This window comes from Lepus europaeus, chromosome 17 (genome assembly GCF_033115175.1).
Source record: "Lepus europaeus isolate LE1 chromosome 17, mLepTim1.pri, whole genome shotgun sequence".
Classification (NCBI taxonomy): domain Eukaryota; kingdom Metazoa; phylum Chordata; class Mammalia; order Lagomorpha; family Leporidae; genus Lepus; species Lepus europaeus.
In genome coordinates, this window is record NC_084843.1 from 62,967,941 (window position 1) to 62,983,305 (window position 15,365).

A 15,365-nucleotide genomic window follows, 5' to 3' on the forward strand; every position below is an offset into this window, starting at 1 on the left:
ACTGACTCACCCTTCCCTCAGCTTGCCCTTGACCCCGAACAGGTCCTCAGACCAACATCCTTTGGGACCAAGGAGCAGTCACAAACCAGAAGCACAGTTCTAGGCAACTCATTCAAAGTGACTATGCCACGCCTGGCCTTCCTGGGTCTCTCTACCTTCCTAACAGCACAGAAGGCTGGGACAGATGGCCCCTCATCTGCCTTCATTCTGAGCTGGGGCAGCCGGGAAAAGGCTATCAAGTCAAGCTGAAGAGGTCAAAAAGTCTACAATTCATTCTTTTCAACTAGAATCTCATATTTGTCCTTCCTGTTCTTTCTCTGTTGTCTTCACTATACCCCTGATCCCTTAATCAGTCAACCACACCTGGGCTGCAGGTGACACAGGCATGGTTCTGCCTCCAGCATCATCGTCCCTTTACACCTTGTTCTCTTCCCTACCTGAAGACAACTCATCACTGCTGTATGAGTTGGTTGCAAGAAGCATAAAGGAAAGGAAGTTGCTGTCTTCAGACCTTGACACCTGGGACTGGAACACCAAAACGTTTCCGTGCTGGTGGGCGCCTTTTGGCACCCACATGCTTTTTTTCTTCCAGTTCTGGGACTTCCAGGTGGGAAGTCAGAAGCTCACAGAGCCTACAGGGACCAGTTAGGCAAATGTAAGACAAGAGGGAGTAGCAAGGACAGTGGCCAGTGGGACTAAAGGGACAGCCACGCTCAGCCTCTGCTGATGCTGGCCATGCACAGGACTGGTTCAGCAGAGCCAACCCTCGAGATCCAAAAGGCTGAGAAACAGAATTTTTTTCAAAATGTGAAATCTCAGTTGCAAATATTGGCAAATAATAAAAATATTTTTAGACCATTGAGCCAGCCAAACAAAACATGCCTGAATTTGTGACTGTTCTAGGTGTTTCTCTCCATTGGCCCTCTCCTACCCAAGGCAACATGTTGGTTCCCATGGTGCTGTTTGCAGGTGAAGAGACCACCCAGGAGCCCCAGCAGTTCCAAGGCCAGGATCTGCCGGCTCGGAGGTGCTGGCTCTGGGGAACGCACTGCACTGGGCAGAGCAGAGCACCAGCTACGCCAATCTGCTTCAGATGGAATCCAAGCTGCTGATTGCGATCTATAAAGCCCTGCATAGCTGGAGTTCTGGTTACCCCAGGGCTGCTCCTCTCCCCATGTGCTGGAGTGCGACCTCAGCTCTTCCACACAAGAGCTCACGTTGAAGGTTCGAGCCCCAGAGCTGGGAAGCCAGAGGCCGGGTGACTCTGGAGTGCGCACCAAGCTCCAGCAAATCGCCATGCTGGCCGCCGGCAGAACGGAGCAGGCAGCCTCCGGGGCACTGTGGGAGCCCTGATATTTAGGCCATGCCTGAGGAGCACAGAACACGTGCTGTCTTTTGTGATGACTCAGGGCTTTCAGGGAAAACCTAGGAGATGCTCCCTGCTCTGTCTCAAGGCAGCACTGGGGCTTCTGCTCACACACTGCAGCCAGCAGCGAGAAACACCAAATCAGAGCCAAGGCGTCTGGCAAAGACTGCTTCCCTGGAACAATGTAAAAACTAAGCTGCAGTGGGTTGTGGCAGGCAACCCTCCTCGGGCTTTAGAACAACCAACAATGTACTCTTGTCCCACAGTCAGGGGGGGAGCAGGGAAAAGTCCTTTTCATTTTTTCTCCTTCCCCATCTGAGTGGCTCCTGCCATCTCTTCTCCAGAGAGGCCAGGCGGGTGGGCAGCTCACTCTCCTGGCTCTGGGGAATACAAACGGAAGCTCCATGGAAACCCCCAGAGGGTGCAGGACACTGCAACAGGAACAAAACTCTTTCAGGTCCAGAAACAAAATCTTGACCCTTTCACAGGGGCCATGGATGGCGCCTGGTGAGGGACACTGGCAGGCTACTAGCCCGGAACCCCACACACTGAGGACCCTGGACTTTAGCCCAAAGATGGGAGGAGAAAGAGAAAAAAATGAGTCTGAAACCTACTCCAATGCCTCCCATCCAAGCCCTGAGTTGGCACCACTGTAAGACAGATAACCAGGTCTCTAAGCTGGAATGCTCTAGAATTCAGAGACACAACTGCTGTACCCCTCTGGCAAAAAAAAAAAAAAAAAGACAAAAAGAGCAGATTTCTGTTTTCCTGGCCTTCCATAGCACAACCCATGAAATACTGTGTCGGGGCACTCACCGATGTTGGGGTGTTTCAGAAGTCGGCATATCCGGGCCTCACGTTCTAGCTTCTGGTGATCTAAAAGCAGGAGAGAGAGGACAAAAGCCATCAACCATCCACTCTGTTCGTAGTCAGCTGGCGATTCAGTCTCTCAATTCTTAGGCATCAACCCTGTACTTCCCACAATTTTGCTTTTAGATGTGGGAAAAGTCTGAACACCTTTTCCACATGAGGAAATAACTAGAAAGGTTGAACACCTCAACTAGTGTCAACGCCAGGTTTGAATCCAGCTAAGCTGTACTGAGTCTACCATATGAACACACAAGCACTAGGAGCCTTGCTTATATTCTCATGTAGCCCTCATGGCAATCTTAAAATATAATGATGCTGGCCGGTGCCGTGGCTTAACAGGCTAATCCTCCGCCTTGCGGCGCCAGCACACCGGGTTCTAGTCCCGGTTGGGGCACCGGACTCTATCCCGGTTGCCCCTCTTCCAGGCCAGCTCTCTGCTATGGCCCGGGAAGGCAGTGGAGGATGGCCCAAGTCCTTGGGCCCTGCACCCGCAAGGGAGACCAGGAGAAGCACCTGGCTCCTGGCTTCGGATCAGTGAGATGCGCTGTCCGCAGCGGCCATTGGAGGGTGAACCAACGGCAAAAAGGAAGACCTTTCTCTCTGTCTCTCTCTCTCACTATCCACTCTGCCTGTCAAAAAAAAAAATATATATATATATATATATATATATAATGATGCTGACAATGAAGATGTTGATGATCAAGATAACTATGATTTAAATAACAGCTAACATTTATGGAGAGCTCATTTCTACATCATGCAGACATATCTTTTAATTTATCCTCATAACAACTGTACAAGACTGGCATAATTATGATGCCCATTTTATAGAAAGAGAAACCAGGACACACATCCTACATCTCTCTCTAGGATCCTCTTAGCTAACCCACCACTGTGAAACCTGACCTCTTCGCACTCAGGCTCTCTGGGATGACTCCGTTTTAATGAAACAACCAGAATCCGTGAGTCCCCAGATCTAAGTGAGTTACATGGGTCAATTCCTTCCTCAGGAAAACAGAACTCCAGGAAGTGGAAGGACAGGACGCTACTCATAGCAAGGAGGCCAAGAAGCCCTCCCTGCTCTCCTGCCCCACCTCTGCTTGCTGGAATCTTGCCAAAGGTCACCGCCCTCCCCAAGTCCTTGCAGCTCCTCTCAGCAGACTGCGGCTTCTCCCGATCCTCATATTATATGCCACCGGTTACCTTTCAGTCACAAACTCGGTAAGGGAGGGAGAGGCTTCCTAACTAGTACTTCCCCGAGTTCCTCTATCAATATGGGTTTATCAATCACTGCAGTAGTAATAATCACTATCATTTATTAACCATTTCCTATGCCAAGGCAGAGGCGTGGGTTATCATATTTCATTCTTACTGATGCTGGGAAGCAGGGGTCTGAGTAGCTCTATTACAATACAAATGAGGAAACTGGGTGTAAGAAGACAAAGCAGCCGGCACAAGGTAACAGGGATGGGAGGTGACTACAGGGGGTCTGGGCCTAGAGCTCTTTCCCCACCACTGTGTCCTGATGAACAGATAAAGAAAAGAGAGAGTGTCATTAAAGACTCCAGGCTTTGGGGAGCAGAGCCCATTGCACCCTGACTTCTCCGGGCCCAGGCAGGTGCCTTCACACACATACCTGCCAAGAGACTCCAATCTCCCTTGTTAGTGGATTCCCCTCACCCCAACACTCTCTAAACAGTGTTGTACCTCTGTAAAGTCGCCCATGACCCTCACAATGACCCCAATACAAAGGTGCTATGATAGTCTCCATTTTACAGATGATAAAACTGAGGACCAGAAAAGTTAAATAACCTACCCAGAGATCCACAGCAGGAAAGAGAGGGAACTGGGAGTCAAACCCAGGCCTCTGAGTCTGAGATCATGTAGAAATTTTAGACTAGAAGCAATTCGTGTGTATTGTTTCTCCAAGCACCCCCAGCTTTGTCCTAAATTTTCCCTCTAGCGATAGCTCTGCTTTGTGCAAGGAGGTGGGGACGGCAGAGATTAGTTCCTGCTGCCCAGCTAATCCATGCCAGCTGCCCAAAGATCTGGGTCAGGCCTTTCTTCCCATACTTGGGTCCATGACCACTGACCAGGACGCAGTCAGAAGAACCCCCAGGGAACCCCATCTCCCACACTGCCTTGTATCGTTTGGTCCAGGCACAGGGATCAGGCCAGGGACCTCCAAAAGCTGGGACACCCGAGGAAGCAGCTACCACCCTTCCTGGTGGCTAGGGGCTTGCTTTCCCCAGGTCTGGCCAGATTGCAGGCAGCCCCAGCTTCCTCCTAGCCCCCGGGACTCAAGATGGAGGGACCATGCTAGCCTGCCCCAAGCAGCAGGCCTACTTGCCTGCTCTCCTCTCTAACCGTGCACCTCACCATCCTCACCCCACAATTCTCCAGCTCGGTTGCCCAGGCAGGTGCAAGAGAACAGCATCTTGCAATGAGGAGGTGGCAGCTGAGGGGAAGGCCTAGAGATTAATGTTTATCTCCTCCCTTAAGTCTCTTACTGGCTAATGGTTACAGCCCCACAACAGCAGCAGCACTAAAAATAAGGACACTCTGGCTTTTCCAGTGGCTCAGAGTAGAGAGAGGATAGACACAGTCTCAGGCTCCAGCTCCTCGAAGGAGCTACACAAGGTCCAAAGGGCCTCGTCAGCCATTTAGTTCAACGCTCTCCGAGGAGCTGAGCCCCACGTTCCGGACAAGGTCCACGTCTTCTCTGAACCCCGGAGCTCAGCCTTGGTCCTCAGTCTGATTCTCAGCCATGCGGCACAGCAATTAACACGTCGGTGTTAGAGTCAGACAGCCCTGGACTGAGTCCAGCTCTGCCACATCCGGCAAGTTATTCAACGCACCTGAACCGCATTCGTCGTTCAAAAAACGTTTACTGAGGTCCAGTTTGCTGCAGGTACTGTTCGAACTGCTGGGGAGACAGCAGGGAACAAAACAGACAGCAAGGCCTGCCCTCTGGGAGCTGACGTTCTGGTGGGGCTGGGTGCGAGGTGAGGCAGACAATAGGAAAACTCACGTAGCAAACAAGGCGGGGAAGGCAGGCCCCGGCAAGGAGACAACACTTGACTCTCACTTCAGAAGATGCAAGCACGTGAGCCAGGTGCAGATCTTGAGAGTCTCCGCACTTCCACAGAGAGGCAGCCCTAGCTGAGGTTTAACGAGGTAATATGGGCACAGGGCTTAACGTGCTGCCTGGCACATACTAAGAGCCTCCTCCCCGAGGGCCCCCATCTGAAGAAAGCAGACAAGGTGTCCTGCTGGGCAACAGGGATGAGAGTCAGACATGCTCTCTCCTCAGCCGGGGACGACGCAGGATCCAAAATACCCCAACAGAGCTGTCTGACCTGGCCTTGGTCTTCACGGCTGTACTAGGTATGGGCAGTGTTCCTGCCCATTTTGGGGGAGGGGGGGCACCTGCGTCTACAGCTTGCAGGTAAAAGTGAGCAACAGGGGCTCCTCAGAGATAAGATGGCCTCCCCCACCGGGTCCCTCCTCTTCCTCGGCCTCGCTGGCAGTGGCGCTCTGCCATCCAGAAGCGCTCTGCTCAATGAGCCGTGCGGTTTCTGCCTACCACACTCTCCTGGCCTCCTATGCCACACACAGGTGGGCCACTCCTGCTGTTGTCTCCTGTCTCGGTCCCTCACACTACCGTGCTGTAGTCATCTCCAGGGCTGGTCCATGGCTGGGAAAAGCAGAGTGCTTCATTCCAGCGGCAGCAGAAGCAACAAGTCATGGTGCAAAGTGCATCTTTCCTAAGGGCAGGGGTGTCCCACGGGAACACAGCATCCCCCCCCCCCCCAACCCCAAAGCGGGCAAGGCCAGTGACCTGGCTTGGTCCATAGTGGCAGGAATAGGCCCTGGCTCAGCATCTCGGGGAGGTGACACACCAGCCCAAGCTCTCGCCACAAGGGTCACTTCTTCCCTGGAGTCACCCCTCCTGCCAGTAACCACTAGGGAGCAGCTTGGACCTTCCAAAGCTGACCCTCCTCCCACCCACCTTTCTACCAGCTTGTCCCCACCCCCTCCCACAGCCCAGCCCCCCCTTCCTGTTCAACAACAGCCACTTCCCGCTTTTGCACAGGGCCACTTCCTGCCTGCCTGTGTGCTACTGCCATGGAGACCCACCCCTGCCGGCCCTCAGCCCAGCTCCAACCACAGCCCTCTGCGAGGTTTTCCCCCCCAGAGCAGAGGTGGCAACAGGAGCAGAAAGCAGAAGCGGCCTGATCAGGGTCCCGCTGCGGCCTTCCAGGCTAGGTGTGGGTCCTTTCTCCACGATCCAGCCAGGGCCGAGCCAGGCCCTGGGAAACAAGGATCCCTAGAAGCCTGGCCTCTCCCGCCTGCTGCCCAAATGCTTCCAGGCCTGGTCCAGGATGCTGCAGTTTCACAGGAAGGGCAGCAGAAAATGACCAGCCACACCAAAGGAGGCAGAAAAGAGGAAGCAGATAGTGAGGCGACAGCAACAGCATGCAGCCGAGGGGCACACGGGGCCCCGAAACCCCCTTAGCCCCCATGAGAGGAGCCTACTCCAAGTGCATTTCTTCCCCCTACAGCATCAGGAGGCCAGGGACGGCCAGTCACTGGCTCTCCACATACCCGCCAGGGACATGCCTGCTGATTTAGACACATTTCTCTAAAATCACAAATGCGGCACTAGCTTTAAATAAGATCCTGCTACCACCCAAACGTGCAGCCCTCTGCAAGTGGGAAAGGACACAGAGCCCTACTCCAGCTAAGAGGACTCTCACAGTTCCAACTCAAATATGCCCTGAATTTTGCCAGGAATATTTTGCAGGTCTGTGTCCATGATCCCTAGCAGAGATCATGAGATGTCTCCTGCAGTCCTATCGATTTCAGACATTTGATGGGGAGGGGGGACTTCATCGTGCTGCCCTCTGGAGTGCTCCCCCTCCCCCTTGCCCAAGGAGCAGAGGCCCTGCTTGGCCCCCTGGGCAGCACTCTGAAGAGCAGAAACAAGGACAGCACAGGGATTTGGTGTCATAATCCACCTTCCCCAGCTGCTTATAAACGGCCCTGGGCCTTGGGCACTGACCAGTGGGAATCTCAAGCCACAATCCCGTTGACCTCACCCTGATACCACGATGCCACAGCCCTTCCTCTTTCAGTCTCACTCGAAAGGTGCAAAGAGCCTCCAATTAAGAGCAAAGTGTAGCCACCACATAAGGGACCTTGGCTTCTAATTCCTTCACGCCCCTACACCCAGGGACAAGCTGATGGCTGTGAATACAAGGGACATGGGGGCTGAATCAAGCCTACCTGACTCCCCAGAGTTCAGCCCCTAGAGTCCCCCATTCTCTTCAGCCCTAGCTCTGGCAGCTTGAACTGGGCCACACAAAGATCTGAGCACCTTGTGGCCTTTGGACTGCAGGATAGGGGAAGCAGTAGCTACTGAGGGGAAGGAGAGAGGGGCCAAGAAGTGCCCCAAAGTTCAAGGCTCCCAAACCAGTTTTGATGGAGAAAATCCCCATGGGGGTCACTAGCAAACCCCAAAAAGGCAAGGTTCTGCCTGTGGCCACTCTGGCCACTCTCAAGGGTCAGAACAGGGTCAGCCGTTGAGTTCTCTGTGCCCCCGGCAGGGCTCCTGGTGCCTGCAGCCTTTGCCCACTGTTTTGGTGACATTTCCTTCATGGTAACCAGCCCCAAGTAAAACATCCCAGGAAGCAGCCCCTAAAAATAGCTCCTCCCAGGGCAGCAGCAAGCGGAGGGGGAGGGGAAAGAGAGGGAGGAGAAAAGAGGGGAGCAGATGGGAAGCTGCTGCTGCTACTGATAGGGCCCAGGAAGTCGAGATGGTGTTGGGGGGGAGTGGCTGGAAATCTCCCCACCACCAAATCCGAAAAGATGGGTACAGACAAGAGTGGGACCTCAGCCAGCAACAAGCAGGGATTTACTGCAGCAGGCTGAGAGCACAGGGCCTGCATGAAGAAGCTTGGGGTGATACACCAGGGCTCAACGTAGGACCAGAGTACCCAGAACCTGGGTTTCAAAGGCAACAGCTCCAGGGCAAGTCAAGGCCACACCACCTGAAGAGGCTGGGGTCTGAGCATGGCACGGTCCGGGGCAAACTGAAAGCTCATAAACAAAAACACAAAACCCCCAAACAAATATTATGGGCCTCTGTGTTGCCAATGGTCCTGAGGCAAATCTGTCTAGCCATGGGCAAATGACTAAGGCCCTCCACAGAGAGCACTTAAGAGGTGCAAAGTACCCATCTCTTCCTGTCACCACCCTTTTGGCACCCATGGGATCAGGCCTTGTCGGCCTGCCAAGGCTGTTCCGAAAGCCGCAGGCACAGAGACGGGGGCAGGAGTGGGTCACGCCCACCCTCCTCCCCTACCTCCAGACTCTGCAGAGAACCGAATCAGCCACTCACCTCTACGGTTTCAGCACAGCTTCTGACAAGGGTATGATGACAGAGGACCAGAGCAAGCAGCAGGAAGAAAGCAGGGGGGTATCTCCTACAGCGTGAGGCCACCTTCCAACCTCCAACCCCATTCCCTGATGCACACCCTCAAGTTACGCTGGGAAGGTGTGTGGAGACCAGGGTGCTAGGCCAGCGTTGTAGGACTCAGTCCCACAGGTCACATCATGACTGCAGGATGACACCGGCCCAGCAGACGCCTTGGCACAGAGGAGGCTCCTGCATCCTGCTTCCTCATCCACTTCAGCAGAGAAGTCAGAGGAGTCCAATCACTTAAATGCAGGACGCCCGTTTCTCTGCTAACAGAAATTGGCCTGTTTTATCCTCAGGAGGAAAGCAGTTTTGCACTCTGAAGCGTCCCTTCAATGCTTCCTCGAGTCCCAGCGCGGCAGGGCTGCGGAGCTTCTCCTCCTATTCCCCTGCCTTCCATTACTGCCTCACCCTCCCTTTTCCTCCCCTCCCATCACCCAGATCCTTAACAGGAAAGTCTCACTTGGAGATACCACAGGGGACACAAATGTCATGGGGGCTACTCAGGCCAACACCAAGGGGTGGGGCTTTCAGCTGGCACCATCCAGGGGGATCCCATTTCAATCTCCAGGGCCAGCTGGACCCAGAAAGGGACAGCCTTTACCCTTCTGGTGGCCACAGGCCACCACAGCAGCCACTCAGCCTGCCACAGCTTTGGACACAGACCGACACTCTGATCTGGGGGCTTAGAACAAGGCCCCTAGTCACAGAAGAGCCCATGCGCACAGACGGCTGTGCGCCCGCAGAGACACCACCTGGAGAGGGGCTGGGCCGAGTGTGTCTGGTGAATCCCAGAGCACCTGGCAAGAGCCAGTGTTGCCGCTGCTGCTGCTGATTCAAGAGGGCATTCTCAGAATGTTCACGGACCACGCACACAAAATTTCTTGGAGCATATGTTAAAAATGTAGATTCTAGGGCCCCACCCCAGACTTCCTGAAGCAGAAGCCAGGTGAACAGAGCCTAGGAATCTACAGTTTCAACTCGCACTCAGATGGATCCCATACACACTGATTGAAAATCACTGCCCGGAGGAGGTCTCAACAACATCCCTAGAAGGTCATTCATGAATCATAAACTACATCTGGCTTCCTGCATCTCCCACCCTGCCTTACGCCCCAGGCACAGGTCTTTATCCTCATCTGTCCTCTCCTCCGGTAGCCGTTTGAGGCCTGCTGCCTGGCTCCCTGGATCTGAAAGGGAGAACCCAAGCCAGCACTGGTGTACAAGGGCTCCAGCAACTTGATTCTGAGTTCCTGGGAACCAAAGCCAAAAGGCAACCATGATGGATTACACAGTCCCCTCAACCCATCATTTCATGTGTATCCGCTCGGTCTGCATCAGTGACACCCTGCACAGAAGCAGGGAAACAGGTAAAGACCCCTTCTCTCACCTGCCAGATTCTCACCAAGTGGAAAGCTTTAGCTTCCATTCTGTTTCAACAGAAATTTCTTCACATGGGGTACACAGATTAAATAAATAAGTGAATAAAGCAAGTGTCCTAATACATTTTATAAGAACTTTTGGCAGCATCTCTTAGTAAGGCCAAGGGCATTACCCCAGTATCCATCTTAGTGAAGGCGTCTGGGATCCAGATAAATGGACCAAATGCAGAGGTTTCTTAGGATGCTAATTGTTGCAAGGACAAATCCTAAACTGCATAGAAGAAAGAAAAGACCATTTGCCCTTCAGCTGTAGCAATAGGGGGAAGACACTTTGGATACAAGCAAAGAGAGCAGGATATAAAATGTTATGCTCCACGAGGTGAAAATCTGTATGCATATGAATAAAGATAAGAAGGGAATATGAAGATTTAAAAATAAAAAAAGACATAAGGGCTCAGGCTCTTTGGGGTGGGGGGGTGCTCTTAAATCTTAAAATAACGACTTATCATTGCCATCACCTGGCCCACCAGCTCCTGCATCCAAGCTTATTTTAAATGCCTCCTTCGGCCTAGTGGAGCTAAGCTTGGAACCATGGTTCCCCTAAGAGCCCAAACCCCACACCTAAGGCTGTTTTCTGAAGCAAATGGAGTGACGTCACGCGACTTTCAGTGACTACGCAGACAGGCCCACAGAGACGGTGTTCATCACCTATCGGCATGAACTCCCTACCTCGCAATCCAGCCAACACTGGGGGCTTTGGAGACCACCATGACAAGAGAACAGCCCAAAATAAGGTTTCCCATCCAGATCTGAGCCTCAGGAAGAACGATGGTCTCTGCCTCTGCCTCTCAGGCCAGCTCACCACAGACACCAAGGAGGAAGAAGCTCTATACCTTTTTCTTTTGGCTTGCAGTATAGAGAATCACAAACAAGAAAGAAGGCAGGCAGGGAGACCCAGCAAACAAAACAAGCCCTTTCAGACCTTCATAGATGACCCTGGTGGGCCCGGGACGTTCCCAGACACAGAAATCCAACACCTGCAGAGCCCGAGACAGACAGACAGCGACGAGTGAAACCCAGCCCTAGCCACTGCACCTTTATAAAATATACAGCGTAAACTGAGAGGCTGCAGACAAGCCACGGCCTTCGCTCCCTAACCCCAGGGGCACCAGCTCAGTAGGGACCCTGGCCCGCCCCTCTCCAGGGACTCACATCCCTCATGCCTGCACCTATATAGCCCAGCCACCCCCTTACTCCCTCCATCTCCAAGACAACATCCTCCCACTCTGCCACCTGCCCATCTCTGACCCCTATTCGCCAAGACTAGGCCTCCACCATGAAGTTACCCTGGAACACACGTCATACAACAGCGCCTCCGTTGGCATAACCAGCTCAGGAGGGGGAGTAGTTGTCTGAAGCATATGATTTTACACAAGGATCCTCTTCTCAAGGAATTAAAAACAACAACAACAACAAAATCAAAGGGAAATTAAATCTCATCTAGTTTGGGCCAGAAAATAAAGACACCAGTTGGGGGAAAGACAGGACAAGGTTGAAAGGACGTGAGGGAGGGAAGGGGATGTTATCACACAGGTCAGAGGGTCAGCGAAGTTCCAGCAGGTAAGGAAGGAGTAAAAAACCAAAGCTGAAGGCCAGCCGCTCCACAGTGGCCCTCACATCCCAAAATCTAGCTCCCAGCTGTGTCTCCCTCCCTTACCCCGGGTCAGAGGAAAGCAAAGCATTGCATCATCAACTGAAGACACCAGACACCTGTCCCATTTCTGATGTACCCAGGGCTATGCTGTGTGGGTATGGAGAAGTATCCATTCTTGAATGGAACAGTCATCCCTGCTTACACCTTGCACCCTTGGCCAGCGGGTATCTCCCAGAGAGCCCAGTGCCCCCGTTGTATCCCATGACCCAAGGGAAGAGGGCATCTGACCTCCCACATATCTCTACAGCAACCACCGTCTTGGACTTAAGGTACCCAGAGAGAAAGAAAATAAACAAGTCAACCTTACAGCCAATGTACACATGAACAGCAAGAGAGAGGGACTGGTTAGGAGGCAGCTCAAGCCCAGCTGGTGGGACGGAGAGTCTCCCCAGCCAGCAGGCAGAGAGGACCCTGCTAAACAGGTCCTAGAACACCTGCCAACATGTCAGAATTCCATGTCATCTCTGGAATTTCTTAGCTTCTCTGAGTGCTGGGAACATTTATTACATCTCTTGCCCCAGAGATGGTCATTACCGGCCAAAGCCCATATCTTCCCCAGGGCATCTGTCCTGGTTCCTAACATACCTGTGGCATCCTTCAGCCCAGCCCTAATTCCCTCCTCTGAGTGTCATGACCTTTGTCCCCTTGGCTGCATCCTGCAACCCTCTAAGACCTCACCTCCATACTCAGCAGCCTTTGTTCACGGAGCACTCTACACACGGCTGGGTCTACACCTATCAGATGAGGTAAGCTTGGCAAGCACCCAGGACAAGGTTCAGAGAGCATACGTTCGAGGTGTGAAAGACCGGCCCTGACCCTCCCAGCCTCAGGTACTAAGGAGGATCTCACAGGTGAGGCTCCAAGGCCTGAGTCCTTCTGCTCCTCAGAGCCTAAGGCAGCGTAGCTCCTGCCCAGACCAGGCCACTGGGATTTGCAGCCCACGAAGCATCACCCTCCACTCTGGACAGACTACATCTGCTTGCTGCACCACCAACTTTGTAATTTGATCAAAAAAGCAATCAAGTTCATCTGGCAGGATTTGTTCCCGAGAAGCCCTCGCCAGTAGCAGCCTCCCCTGATGTTTACAGATTCCCTTCCCTTGGGAGTCTGTTCTGCCGCCTGGTGGGCAGGGCAGGCTGGGTCTGTCAGAGCTGCTCACTTACTGCACGTCTATCCTAAGTCACCACCAGACCAGGGCATGGGGACCAGGACAGGCCTGCAATGGCCAACGACAGCCTCAAAGACAGAGGCTCCACGTGCCTCATATTAAGAGTTCTCCGTTCTACACCACACACCACCCCCAGCCCTCCCCCTCTTTAAAGACCAAACTCCTTCAAGCCTTCAGGGACCAGGGCAGAGCCGCGCTGCTGACGTCTTGTCTTTTTAACCTAAGCACTTCAGCTCCCCAGTGCAACTCCTTGTCTTGCTTCAAAGTCCACCCACCCTGAAATTTCAACTCTTATCCAAGTGCTAAAACACACAGCACCCGACTCCTGGGGCAGCTTCTCAGAGTCACATCCCCTAGGACCCCTTATGGAGAGGCCAAGAAGGAGGAATGCTCACCTCGGGCAGACAACTTCTTGGTATTGATGATTTTTGCTGCATACTCTTGCGTGGAGGTTTTCTTCACACACCTGCGGACCACAGAGAAAGCACCCCTGGAGGGAGAAGGGGGAAAGAACTGGGACACGGAGCAGCGCAGTGTGGCACAGACACACTTCAGGTCTGAGGACAGGGATGCTCCCACCACCAGACCTCCAGCCACACTCACACACTGCGCCGTGACCACCTCGTGACACTGAACAGACGTGGTTGGAGTACCACCCTGCTCCCACCCCTGATGGAGGCCCCGGGCAAGACAGCAGCCTTAGCTTTGGGCTGCACATCAGGAGCTAGTGGGCGATGCTTAAAACACACACCTGCTGCATCTCACTGATAACCCTGGGTAACACAACCAGAGGAGAGAAGGAAACACAGAGACCCTGTCCTTCTCAGCAGGAAGAGTTGAAGGTAGGGGAAGGAGAGGTCAAAAACAGGATATAATCAATCCCTCTTAGCCATGGGGAAAGTGAGGCTCAATCCCCCTCCGCGCGCACACATACGCGCACGCACACACACACACACTCGGCTTCATCCCACTGCATCCCAGCTCAACTGACAGCAAAGGAAAAGAGAGGACACAGTTGTGAGTCTGACATCAACAGCGCCCTTTCCCCATGATATTTTCCTCTACGTCCCCCCAAATGGGAGCTCGCACTCCCGGGCTCTAGAAACGTCTGGGGGGCGGGCAGGGCGGGGGCTGCAGTGGCCGGGCTCGGCGCCGCGGGTGGGGGTGGGGGGGCCGGGGCTGCAGCAGCGGCCAGCTCAGTGCGAAGGGGAGGGGGATGCTGCGGCTGCGGCGCGCGGCTCCCGGGACCACTGCAGGGGTGGGGGGAGGGGCCGGGGGTGCTGCAGCGCTGCCCAGCAGCGGGGTTGGGATCCTGGAAGCGGCACTAGCGGGGGGCGGGGGGGCGGGGCCGGCCACCAAACATCCCCCCCACTCCCAGGCACCGCAGCGGGTCTGAAGCTGCAGGGCTGGGGAGGGTCCTGAGTGCCAGGCGCGTGGGACGTGGGGACAGGGTGTACAGTGCGCTCCGGAGCAGGGTGGGGAGGGGGCGGCGAGCAGGAGGGGTCGGGGCAAGGGTGAGGGAGGGGCGGGGCTGGAGGGCGCCCAGGAGCTGTTTGGGGGGCTGCAGTCCCCGCGGCAGAGCGGAGTGCAGCAGCCCGCGCAGCTGCTGCGGGGCGCAGTGGGGGCTGCGGGGCATGAAGTGGGGGTCGCGGGGGTTCCGGAGGCAGCAGGCGGGAAATGCTGGGGGTGGGGCGGGCCGAGGGGGCGCTGCAGCGGCCAGTGCAGGGCCGGGGGCGGGGCGAGGAGCCGCATAGCGCCCGGGCGGCGGGGGCTGGGTGGGGGGCCGCGGCGGGCGGCGGCGGGCGGGCCGTACTTGCCGAGCTCCTCGAAGAGCTGGTAGTCGTCGGTGAAGCGGGTGCAGGTGGCGGTGGTGGCCATGCTGGCGGGCGGGCGGACGCGGCGGTGCAGCCCGCGCCGACGTCGGTGCACAGTCACCGCCGCCCGGCCGAGGGAGCAAGAGGAGGAGACGGGGCTGAGCCCGGCAGCACCGCGAGACTTTACCGGGGAGAGCGAGGGAGGGAGGGACACCCCCGCGCCCGCCCGCCCGCCCCGCCCCCAGCCTCGCCGGCCCCCCCCCGCCCGGCCCCCGGACCGCCCCCGGGGTGGGGCCTCCCGCCACTGGCCCCGCCCTGCCCGGGAGCCGCCCGGGCTGGGCCAGGCGTGCTAGGGAACCTGGAGGAGGGGGTCCCAGCTCCAGGCCACCCGCCAGAGCGGACAGAGGTTTGCGACCAGTAGACTCGTCCCGGAGCCCACCCTGCAAGGGCTTGGGAATGTGTGTGCAAGGGTGTACGTGTTAGGAGTGGTGGAAGGGTCTGGACCATCCAGCTCACCGGAGAGGCCCCACAGGCGGGGTCCCAAGGCTCCCCCCATCCCTACCCAGGGCT

General features: G+C 55.2%; 1 protein-coding gene across 3 annotated transcripts in view; it reads right to left on the minus strand.

The window, feature by feature from the left end:
- The window catches only part of CAMK2G (calcium/calmodulin dependent protein kinase II gamma), a 56,371-nt gene extending 41,455 nt beyond the window's left edge, over positions 1 to 14,916 (minus strand). For all 3 annotated transcript variants that reach the window (XM_062214032.1, XM_062214031.1, XM_062214033.1), the window contains exons 1-3: positions 14,795 to 14,916; positions 13,377 to 13,471; positions 2,183 to 2,242 (exon numbers count right to left, since the gene is read on the minus strand). In XM_062214032.1, coding sequence (XP_062070016.1) covers positions 2,183 to 2,242; positions 13,377 to 13,471; positions 14,795 to 14,859 — 220 coding nt within the window. In that variant the 5' untranslated portion in view covers positions 14,860 to 14,916. The remainder of the gene's footprint in view (positions 1 to 2,182; positions 2,243 to 13,376; positions 13,472 to 14,794) is intronic.
- Between the last annotated feature and the right edge of the window lie 449 nt (positions 14,917 to 15,365).